Genomic DNA, 12,207 nt, shown 5'->3' on the forward strand with positions numbered 1-12,207 from the left:
AGTGGCGCCTCCTTTGTAGTAGAGGAAGAAGTCTAACAACCTCATCAGAGCAGCAAGGGTAAAGTTACTTGCTCCCTATGACTTCTCCTTGCAATCTCTTTATATGGGTGACATTCTTTCATTCATCATCCTTATCATACCAGAAGAGTCAGAGGTGGAATCTGACAGTGAGGATTAGAAGCTCCACAGGAATCAACCACATGCTCCTCAGCATGTGGACATAGATCTCTGGGGTCTTGCTCTAAAAAAGAGGATGTAGGCTGAGTATTACACTCACATATGGGCACTGACGACCATCTTGGAAGACCTGAAACAGATGGTAGGAGTCATGGTGAGGTCCAATGCCAACCTCAGTGCCAATATCTGAGAAGGGTTTGACACATTGCAGTGATACCTAAAGCGAGTGGTAGCATCATAGAGATCTGCAACTTGAGAGAGGCCTTTCAGATCAATCAGTGCGCCCAAAGTGGATGCTATCATCAGAGATTGTAGAGAACAATAGAAACCAACAGAAAAAAGATTTTTTAATTGCTTTGGTCAAAAGTAATGTTTCAAATAAAGTTTGTGGACATTTAAAGCCTGAGAATTCAACAGCTTCCTGGTTTGGTCATACAGGTAACTTAATCCTAAACTTAAATCAACTGCAATCCTGGTATAATTGATAGCATTTCAAGGACAGCAGGTTTTGCCCTCATTATCCTATCATTTTACATAGCAAACAGAAGGGCATCCAGCAAGGACGGAATCCCAGCTGAATAGCTCAAGCACGGAAAGTCCCAGCTACTGCCACACCTTTATGACCTTCTCCTTCTTTCCTGGAAAGTCGGCTCTGTTCCATAGGAGATGCATGATGCCAAAATCATCACACTATACAAAAACAAAGGCTGCAGAGGATCAACAGGGGTATCTCAGTCCTTAGCATCACAGGGAAGGCCTTTGCTCGGGTCATCAGTAAAAGCGTACCCGGAAGCACAGTGTGGTTTCTGTGCCAACAGATGTACTGTGGATATGAGCTCTTCCATACACCAGCTACAAGAGAAGTGTAGGGAAAAAGTATACCCCTTTACCTTACTTTTGTAGATCTCACTAAAGCATTTGACACTATCAGCAGGGCAGGGCTCTACAAGATTTTGGCAAAAAGTGGCTGTCCACTGAAGCTCCTCAGTCTCATCCGTTCCTTCCATGACAACATATACTGCACTGTGTTATGAACGACCACTCAAGTCAAAGCCCCCAATCAAAATATACGATTCTGATTGTGGTGGGAGAAAAGCACCGTTAATTCAATCCCGTCCCTCCATAGATCGCCTAACATATCATGTTAAACTTTCCAAATTAAAGAAAGGCTCAGCCAAATTGTACCATCTATTAACCTCTGAATGAGGCTAACCAAACCAGGTGGCTTTAGATCAACAAATTAACTGTTTAATGAGAAAAACTAAATTCTTAAACACGACTAAGATATAAACAACATTTAAAATAGAAAAAAATAGTGTCCTTGCATATTTATGCTCCTACAGAGTGAAATCTTCCAATGTGGAATAGTTCAAGGTTGCTTGAAGCCATCTGATGGGGGAAAAAGAAGGTTCTTCAACAGTAGAACAGTCCGTAGTCTAATTCAGCAGTTGAATTGGTACTCTTCTTTTCCAGTGATGAATTTCAACAATTACAGTTCAGTAGTTAAAGGCATTGTTTATTTTCTTTTAAGAAATTAATCTGGCTTGGCATCAGAATTCTGAGAGTATAATAAATAGGGTTTAAATAAACTGAGAGAAAGCTCTCTTTTCCTTCAGTATTTGCTGGTCCAGCTGTCTGTGTCTGTCTCTTAACTGTGTCTCAAAAGCCAGTTTTTCAGCTAGTTTCAAATGTCAATCAGCAACAGTGTATCTCTCAATCCTCAGTTTCTGAGTGGCTGTATCCAGGGGCAATGAGAATGCATTCTTTGACTCAGGCTCTGGAGCTTGTTGCCTTAAAGCAGTACTGCTCCTTTTTCCAGCCTTAAAGGTATACCGCATTCTTCCCAGAAAAAAACTACAGGATCTTAACAACTGTACAGTTTTTTGGTTCCACTTCCAACAGTTTCAGAGTGAAGAATGGAGTGAAACAGGGTTGTGTCCCAGCCCCCATTCTGTTTGGCATCTTCTTCTCCATGATCCTGACCTTCACCTTCCCTGCAGATAGGAAGGAGTCTACTTGCACACTAGGTCAGACGGCAAGCTCTACAATCTATGAAGGCTGAAAGCGAAGGCAAAAACACATCACATCCTGATCAGAGAGCTCCTCTGTGCCGATGAAGCTGCACTAGTCGCTCAAACGAAAACTCATGGACTGTCTCTCTCAGGCCTGTAACTTCTTCTCCTTGACTATAAGCACCAAGAAAACAGTGGTCATGGGACAAGGTTTTGCATGTCTGCACCTGATCACACTAAATAACACCCACTGGAAGTGGTTAGCAAATTCTGCTACCTTGGGTCCACGGTGACAGACAATCTGTCCCTTGATGCAGAGCTCGATACACACATACGGAAAGCAGCTACCACCTTTGGCTGACTTATGAAACGGGCATGGGATAACACCAGGCTGACCCTTAGGACCAAGCTGATGGTTTATAAGGCCTGTGTTCTCAGCACCTTTCTGTATGGCTGTGAAACATGGGTGACTTACAGCTACCGGGAAAAGAAGCTCAATAATTTCCATCTTCACTGTATGCAGTGCATTATGGGTATATCCTGGCTGGACAAAATCACAAATGTGGCAGTCCTCTCAAAGGCAGAGCTCCCACGTGTGTAGGCACGACTCAAACAGAGGTGGCTTCAGTGAATCAGACACACCTGCAGGATGGAAGACGGTCGCATACCCAAGTATCTTCTGTATGGTGAGGTAGCCGGGGCCAGATGACCAGTGGGGCACCCAAAGCTGCGCTTCAAGGATGCTCGCAAGTGTGTCATGAAGGCCCTAAATGTTGACTATTGCACCTGGGAGTCACTAGCTGGCGAAAGAGTGAAATGGCGACACATCCAGTGGATTGGTGTGCACTACCACAATAACCAGTTGCTACAGCAGCTTGGCAACAGGCGCCAACATCAAAAACAACAACTCACAGCATCACTGGCAACTTTACATGCAACATTTGTGGCAGAACCTGCCTCTCAAAGATTGGCCTTCACAGCACCAAAAGAAGACACCTCACCTAAATGGATTGTTTGCTGCGTGTCCGTCATTTTTTGTAAATGGAAGGATACCAACAAATCACTGTGCAACGGGGAATCCGATTTAAAATTCACTGCTTCTGTGGTTTTCCCACAGTTGCGAAACCCAGCAATGAATAGGAGGACCACTGCAGCTAGATCTTTTACCACAATGTGTCATTTATTTCAGAATGGTTGTAACTCTTCTGTCTGCTTTACACTTAAAATTCTGATCTCCTACTTCAGAACCATATCATTATTGTATCAAAAAAACTTGGGCCTCAATATTAACCCCACACCAACACCCCCACTCTGCACCCCCTTCCCCACACACTCCAACACTTCCCCAGCATGCCATGCACACACCCATTGCCACTTTTATGGCAGCAGATATTGGACTGTCCGAAGGCTGTGTTTAGTGAGCCCGTCACGGGTCCCGGTGGCAGATCCAGAAATGGGCGCCGTCCACACTCATCATGTGTGTTGTCCGCACTCGTCATGTGTACAGATGGCCCACAGCAATCAAGGGGTGGGTGGACAGTTATATTAATGGAGGGGCAGGGCCTGGCCAATCACACGGTGATACCTCCCTCAAGATTCTCCTCCTGGCTGCAAGGGAAAGACGGGAGGTCCTCTTCCCCCTCCTGCCTGACCAAGCAAGCCTGGATGGAGATCGCCGAGGAGGTCAGCAGCCATGGGGTCACCCCTCTGGACATGGGTACAGTGTCGCAAGAGAGTCAACGATATCCTTGGTTCTGCCAAGGTGACTGCTCCATACCTCTCTCCTTTTGAGGGATTGCAGTTGTATACGCAGGAGGAAGTGCAACATGGGGAGGGAGGCACCACAAAGGTGCTAACAAAGGGGCCTAAGCATCACCCTAACCTGAAAGATGCATGGCTGCATCTCGGCCACAGGTCACCTTCTTTCACAGCTCACCTTCATTTGCTCCCCTGAGGGCGACAGAAGCATGAACTATATTGGAAGCCCCAAAAGGGGCTGCCACTAGTAGAAATGTCTTGTTGATCTCTGTGCAGGACAAGAGGGCCCATAACAGCAGAGAGACATCTCAGACTGGCGGAGGCATCCCAGATCTTCGACCTCTCTCAAGAACTGAGGAGGCACTTGAATTTGCAGGGACCCATGGTGGCCACTCAATAGCTGATAGTGAGGCTGGAGTCTCTGCGCAAGAGAGTGAGGATTGTCTTTCATTGACATACAGTTCATTTCTGGACATCCCCATGATGCATGGTTGGATGAGAGCTGCACAATCTAACTCACACATGTTTGTGTTCTCTCATGCAGGTCAGCGTCTACAGGAGACTCCAGCAGAAGGGGGACATAATTCTTCCTCTGAGGAGGAGCAGCACTCAGAGGATGCACCATCCCATGATTCTCCTGCACCTTTCACCAGCGCAGAGATGTTCATCTCGGTGGGTTTCCGCTCGGCTTTAGAATCAGTCCCAAGCTGGTGAGAGCACCACACATGTGCCTGAGCAGCTGGCTGAGGCTGAGACAGCCAAGACCTCTCTCAGTTGGAGGACTGTGGGTGGCCAGGATCATGCTGAGCCCCAGGCTGATGACGAGCCTCTGGTGTTGACAGCACAGGGCATGCTGGAGTTGCAGAGATGGGTAAGGCGACATCTGGTGGAGATGCCAGAGGCAGTGAGTGAACGATGGAGGAGTCCATCCATGCCATGAGTGCTGTCCTATCTCAGGCATGTGACTGCATGACTTCCTCCATTGAGAGGTTGGCAACCCTGTTGGAGAGTCAGATCCCACAGATGCACACAGACCTCAACACCATCGCCTTGGCCATGAGCTCAACACAACAGTGGCAAGACAAGAGAAGGCCGAGGCCCCTGCAGTCTTTTCCAGCTCCTCGTCCTCCTCTGGTCAGCAGAGAGATTCAAGCGAACCTTGAAAGGGAGGAGGAGAGGCTGACTTCCACAGCTGGGGTCGCTCCTCAGGGCACACCGAGTGTGAACAGCAGCTCCTCAGCCCTTCCACCAGTGAGCCCAGCTCTAGCAGCCGTGAAGCCTGAGGAGAGTCCTGTACCTGTGCAGGAAACCCTCAGGCAGACAGGGCCTTCCAGGCCTCAGGCAGCCAGAGGACGGCCACCGAGGTCATCACATCCAAGGGGCAGCCTGATCAGCAGCCTGCCTCCAGCACAGCTGCTAGTGCAGGGTCACACCTCATAGAAGTACTCGTAAACGTATAAAGGAAACCACCTAGAGACCGTTGGGGTTTCACGGGTGTTTGGAATTTGACATTTGTCTTCTCGTATAAAGTTCTTTTGTTTTTGAAATTAACTTTCATTGTGGAAAATGATTATTCTATCATGCTTTAATTGTGAGCTGCTGACTTCACCCTTCCCCTTTAGTGGATGCCAATGTAGGCACAGCCCTCATTTGAATAGGATCTCCCATGGGCACTAGAGTGTGGTTCAACTGGACACTAGGCATGGAAGACAAGTAGAAAACAGGCATTGAGGTTAGTCTTTATTGATTTTACTCTGAGAGGTCATCATGGTGGCTGGAAACGGGTCAGTATGAGGCTGTTTCTTGCCTCCTTGGCAATGTGTCTGGCCTCCGGTGCAAGGCCTTCAACATCCAGTGCTCCCTGCTCATCACCCACCTCCGCATCCTCCTCGTGAGTTGAAGAGTGGCTGTCAATTTTCCCTTGTCATGCAAGGCCTCCCCCTCTACAGTGCTAGATTGTGCAGAGCACAGCAGACCACCACGATACGCGAGATGCTCACTGGGGCATACTGCAGGACTCCCCCGGATCGATCTAGGCAATGGAATGTCATCTTCAATGTTAGAGAAACTTCCAAGCCTGTTTGTGAAGAAGACACTGAGACTAGGGTGCTTTGGTGAAGACTGTTTAGTGCTTGCCCCAGAGCTTTCTTCTCCACTCCTAACAAGACCCAGCCAGTGCTGGCTTGCTCTTTACATATCCATCTGAGTACAATTAATTAATCAACACCCAACATCTGTTCACTCTATTACCTTCAACTACTACTTTTGTACTTTTTGATCCATGCTCTCATTAAAGAGAAGTCAGTGTTAATATTAACAGAACTTATCAGACACTAACAAATTCTGTGGAGTTGAGGTTGCAACCAGATCAGTCATGATCTTATTGAATGGCGCAGCAGTCTCGAGGAGCCGAGTGCCCTTCTCCTGCTCCTAATTCATATGTTCCTATGGGGGGTCTGAAAAGCTGTGGCATCTGGGACTGTCGAAGTTTGTAGGCGTCATGGCTGCTTCCCAGGAAGTGGGCACGCACCTATAGGAAACTTTTGGTGGTTGCAGACCAGTTGAACGTTGATAGAATGGAAGCCTTTTCTGTTGGTAAGGGCAGCTGACTGGTCTGTAGGAGCCTTGATGGCCACATGCATGCAATCTATCACACCTTGCACCTGGGTGATTCCAGTGATGGCCGCTGAATCCAATCTCCCTCTTGGCCTGATAGTCAGGGTCGATCGGTAGTGCACATAGTCATCAGCCCTCTTGAACATTGATGCAGTGGTGGGTTCTGCCTGGGAGACCCCACACATGTCCCCAGTGGATCCCTGGAATGATCCTGACGCGTCAAAGTTAAGTGCCATGGTGATTTTCAAAGCCAAGGGCATAAGGTGGCCATCAAATCCCATACTTGTAACTCGTCCTGCAGCAGGGTGCATAAGTCGGTTATGGCCTGCCTGGAGAGCTATAGTCTTTGCTGACAATGCTGCTCGGACATTTGGAGGTAGCTGACTTGAGTCCGGTACACTCTCTGGTGCTGGTGGGCCCTTTTTGCATGGCTTGCTGCTGTTGCTCTCGTCGTGGAGCTTCATGGGCAGGTGCAGCTACCTCCTGGCCCACCCTCCATCGGAGGTGCTGCATCAGGCCGTGGAGGTCCACAAAGACAGGATGTATGAGAGCTATGCCAGGTGATTAGTGGACCTCCAGAGTATAGTCCTTGCAGAGACGACCCTGCCTTAGCAGCTGTCCCTTTGCTATTTCTCCCAACAGACTCCCTGATGGCCCTCAGTGCCCAGCCTTGCTGATAGCCGACCCTCTCACCCAACAATTTGGGCAGACCACCCGAGACCCAGCACCCCCTTGCAGACCACCCGAGACCCAGCTCATCCGGTACTCCCACCCGAGACCAAGCCCACCCATGCAGAGCACACAGCACTGTAAACCGACAATGGTCTCCACTCTCCCTTCTTCCCCTACGCAGTGCTGGTCATGGCTGCATACCTGTCGCGGAACTGAGGCCTCACCTCAGTGCCGCCAGCTTTCAATAGCCAAGGATCCGAAGGCACTTGAGGGCCGCCTGTCGTCCACTTATTTCCAAGCCCCCAGTTGAATTGGTCACAACTACATGCAAATATATTATAACTAGATATTCTGGAATTTAAATTGTATTCCCATCGCGCCCTGCTGCTGACTAAATCGGAACCAATGTTAGAACATTGGATTTTTGGGCAGACTTAACATATTTAAATCAGGCTTCCACAGTTCAAGTTGGGAGTCCGATTTAAAGTTCACTGCTGCTGCATGGGTTTCCCAGAGGTTGGTAAAGCCTGCAGTGAAAGGAAGGACCTCTGCAGCCCCGGCCTTGCTGGATTCTTTGGCTGTATTCAGCCTCCCCCACAGCTTCCTAATAAATATCGGGGCCATGGAATTTCAGGGCTTGTATTATTTCCTGTTTTAATAGAGTCTTCTGAAACTATGGGGCAATTTTAATCTAACTCATCAGGCTGAAACCCATGGGATTGATAAGAATGATGGTTTTATACCCACCCAATATTACACTCCATTGACCTTGTGAGAGGATATCATTTTTTTAATACAATATTAGAATTCTGTCTGCTTTCCTGCTAAGACATAGACCAAGTGGTTCCAGGTTTGATTTCCAATTTGTGCTGAGTTATCTGTTCTTAGCCGAGGTATCACTAATGATCTTTCAATTGGCTTAAGTGACCCTGGTTTAGGAAGGGGAAACGTGGAGGGGAGAAATTGATTTGGGATTCTGCGGTAATTGCCATCGAGAAGAGTGTCTTCTGGTTTTTGAATGAAGATGTGATTGGGATTAGATATGATACCCCATGGGGTCAAATATCCTGCCAACATTTAAGCCTGACACATGAATGATGACCACTTGGATTGAGGGCCCAAGAAAAGAAATACTTGCATTTATTTAGTGCCCTCCACAACCTCTGGATGTCCCAAAACACTTTACGGCCATTGAAGTATTTTTGAAGTGTAGTCACTGCTATAATGTAGGAAGTGTGGCAACCAATTAGCGTACAGCAAGCTCCCACAAACAGAAATGTGACAATGATCAGATAATCTGCTTTTGGTGATTTTGTTTGAGGAATAAATATTGGCCAGGGCACCAGGAGAACTCCCTGCTCTTCTTGGTATCATTGGATCCTTTTTAACCTGAGAGGGCAGACAGGACCTCAGTTTAATATCTTATCTGAAAGACAGCACCTCTGACAGTGTGGCCTCCCTCAGTACTGCACTGAAGTGTCAGCCTAGATTTTTGTGTTCAGGTCTTTGGAGTGGGACTTGAAACCACAACCTTCTAACTCAGAGATGAGAGTGCTATCAACTTAGCCATAACTGACTGTGCCCCAGTGACCCACTAGGAATGTATGATGGAAGGAGAAAAAACTGGGAGAAAGAAAAAAACAACTAAGCATAAAGAAAATCCTATCATCTAATTGCTCACTGAGTAAACTGGACCAGCCAGATGTTTATTACAGTAAGGATTTAAGACACTTTTAAATATAAGGTCTGCTGGTTGTGTTTTGACAGGCAAGATGACCAAACTGAAAGAACTAAATGTTGGTTTCAACAAGCTCACGTCTGTCCCACTGGAGCTTGGGTGCTGTGAGAACCTAGAGAAACTGAATTTATCGAGTAACCTGGAACTGACAGAGCTCCCATTTGAGGTAATATCTTTGGATTATACAACTAAGGACCTGCGTGCTGTAGATGATTTTAATCAAGGCCTGGATTTGTCACAGCCTGATGCCATTGAAAACATATTTGGTGTGTATGTGCACATACAGAAGTCTTTATTGGTTCAGTTGTTCAATTGAAGCTATTTAAAGTGGTTGCACTTTGCGTCGTGGTGTATCATTGTGGTATTGCTGTACTGATTATCCAACTCTGGCTTCCAAAGTATCCTTAAAAACAAGGATAAAATTACAATATCAGCAAACAAATTTTAGTTACATTTTTAACTTTGATCCTTGCAAACTACCACCCCATCTCCAACGTCCCTTTCCGCTCCAAGGTCATTGAATGTGTTGTAGCCTCTCAAATCCATGCTCATCTTTCTCACAAATCTATGTTTGACCCACTCCAATCAGGTTTCCGCCCCAGCTACAGCACTGAAACAGCTCTTATCAAAGTCACAAATGACATCCTAGGTGACTGTGACAAGATTAAACTATTCTTCCTCACCCTTCTCAGCCGATCTGCAGTATTTGACAAGGTCCATTATCCAGCTGGGTGGCACTCCATTTTTCTGGTTCCATTGTGATCTATCCACCAATAGCCAGAGAATCACATGCAATGGCTTTTCTTTCCTCTGGAGTCCCCCAAGGATCTACCCTTGGCCCTCTCCTATTTCTCATCTATTTGCTGCCCCTCAGCGACACCATCCAAAAACACATCAGTTTCTGCATGTATACTGACAACACCCAGCTCCACCTCACCACCAGCTCTCTCAACTCCTCCACTGTCTCTGATTTGTCATGTTGCTTGTTCGACATCCAGTCCTGGATGAGCAGAAATTTTCTCCAACTAAAATTGGGAAGACTGAAGCCATTGTCTTTGGTCTCTGCTAAAGATTCCATTTCTTAGCCACCAACTCCATCCCTCTCTCTGGTCTCTGCCTGAGGCTGAACCAGACAGTTCACAACCTTGGCATCGTCTTTGACTCTGAGGTAAGTTGCCGACCACATATCAGCTCCATCACCAAGACCGCCATTTCTGTCACATTGTCCATCTCTGCCCTGCCTCAGCTTATCTGCTGCTGGAACCATCATCCATGCCTTTCTTACCTCTAGACTTGACTATTCCTGGTCGGCCTCCCATCTTCCACCCTCCATAAGATTGAGCTTATCCAAAAAGCTGCTGCCTGTGCTAACTTGCACCAAGTCCCATTCACCCATCGCCTTGTGCTTGCTGATTTACATTTGTTGCCGGTCTGACCACCTATCAGTTTTAAAGTTATCATGTTTTCAAATCATTCCATGGCCTCGTCCCTCCCTATCTCTAACCTTCTCCAACTCGACAGTCCTCTGAGGTCTTTGCACTTCTTCAAATCTGGGCTCTTGGGCATCCCCGATTTTAATTGGTGGTCATGCCTTCCTAGGATCTAAGGTCTGAAATTCCCTTCCTAAGCTTCTCCATCGCTCTATCACTCTTTCCTCTTATAAGGTGCTCCTTAAAACCTATCTGTTTGACCAAGCTTTTGATCACCTGACCTTATATCTCCTTCTGTAACTCGCTGTTGATTAACCCTCCTGTGAAATGCTTTGGGATGTCTTACTATGTTAAAGATGCTATGTAAATGCAAGTTGTTGTTGTTGTTCATTCTTTGTTGACCAACCTTTCATTGAAGATTTGTTATGTATCAGCATGTGACTGGCATTAGTTACCTGCAGAGGGCAGCTATGTCCTCGTTCCAGAACTGGCCTTGGACTAACTGCATACATCACCATTCAAAAACATTTGTCACTTTGTAGAAAGTTCATAATTAGATACCACATTTAAAATTGTATGGAGTCTGGAATGTCCTTTGTGCACCAGTTACACATGGTAATGAACAACAAAAAAGGCTGAGACCAATAAAGCACATTCCCAGTTGTCGTTGAGATGTGCACAGGAAGCTCCCATCTGAAACAAGCGGGAGCGCCATTTAAGTATTAAATATGGGTAGGGTTGTCAAGAAAGTAATTTTCTGACATTCGTGCGTGCGGGATGCTCAGTGTTAATCACTTTCTTAAAAACAATGTGGGTAACCTTTATCTTTACCCGTTGAGCAGTGAATCGAATGGCAGATCACTTGGCCATTATAAAACTGCATGATTTGCATTCCCATTGATTTCAAAGGAATGAAAATCAAGAGCGTATACAACGGGTGGGAAATCTGCTCCACCAGATTACCACCCAAGTGGTGAAGACGAAAATCCACTCTGGTATGTCATGCTTTCACTGACACTGCATGAGGGAAAGTATATGCCAGCATAGTTTAATAGATCACAGCTGCTAAGATGCCACCAATCCTATTTGCAGGATATGAAACATCAATCTGGCACCCATGGGGTTCTGGTCTGCAGAGAAACTAACATTGTGCTATCTGCACTTGCAGCTACTACATGACATTGGCCTGGCACAGCCAGAAAGCAATGTAAGTCTGCAACCTCAAGCCTGTCTCCACCTCTTTCCCAGACATGCTGTAATGCTGATTTAATCTGCCCTAAGCTTTATTTTATAGGTTGTCATGGTGACAGCATTGTTCTCTTTCTCTAGGTGTGCCGCTGGAATTTGTGCCATGGCTGAGAAGCCCACAATCAGCCAGCACCTCACAGCTTCCAGTGTCACTCACTCCTACCCTTGTAAGCACCAGTTAAGGTGCATCCACTCTGGAGAATTTAAAGTGAGGTAGAAGTGGGTGCACCAGTTGATGCACAGCTTACATCTGAGCAGGAACAGGTGGTCGTGCTAAAAGAGGAATGGGAACCTGCTTTCGAAGGGTCAACTCACAATTGTCCTCAGCTGTTGAGCCCTTGAGTCCAGGCTTTACAGGACATGGCTTTGAAAAAGCAGTGGATGTGGTGTATATGGATTTCAGTAAGGCGTTTGATAAGGTTCCCCACGGTAGGCTATTGCAGAAAATACGGAAGTATGGGGTTGAAGGTGATTTCGAGCTTTGGATCAGAAATTGGCGTGCTGAAAGAAGACAGAGGGTGGTGGTTGATGGAAAATGTTCATCCTGGAGTTTAGT

The 12,207-nt window shown here is 46.6% G+C and overlaps 1 protein-coding gene across 1 annotated transcript in view; it reads left to right on the forward strand.

Annotated features, from left to right (window-relative positions):
• lrrc2 (leucine rich repeat containing 2) overlaps positions 1–12,207 on the forward strand; it is a 91,058-nt gene that overhangs the window by 35,738 nt on the left and 43,113 nt on the right. Inside the window, exon 4 of the mRNA XM_068029018.1 lies at positions 9,003–9,139. Within this exon, the coding sequence (XP_067885119.1) occupies positions 9,003–9,139 (137 nt within the window). The remainder of the gene's footprint in view (positions 1–9,002; positions 9,140–12,207) is intronic.

The sequence above is a fragment of the Heterodontus francisci genome, chromosome 4 (genome assembly GCF_036365525.1).
Source record: "Heterodontus francisci isolate sHetFra1 chromosome 4, sHetFra1.hap1, whole genome shotgun sequence".
Classification (NCBI taxonomy): Eukaryota; Metazoa; Chordata; class Chondrichthyes; order Heterodontiformes; family Heterodontidae; genus Heterodontus; species Heterodontus francisci.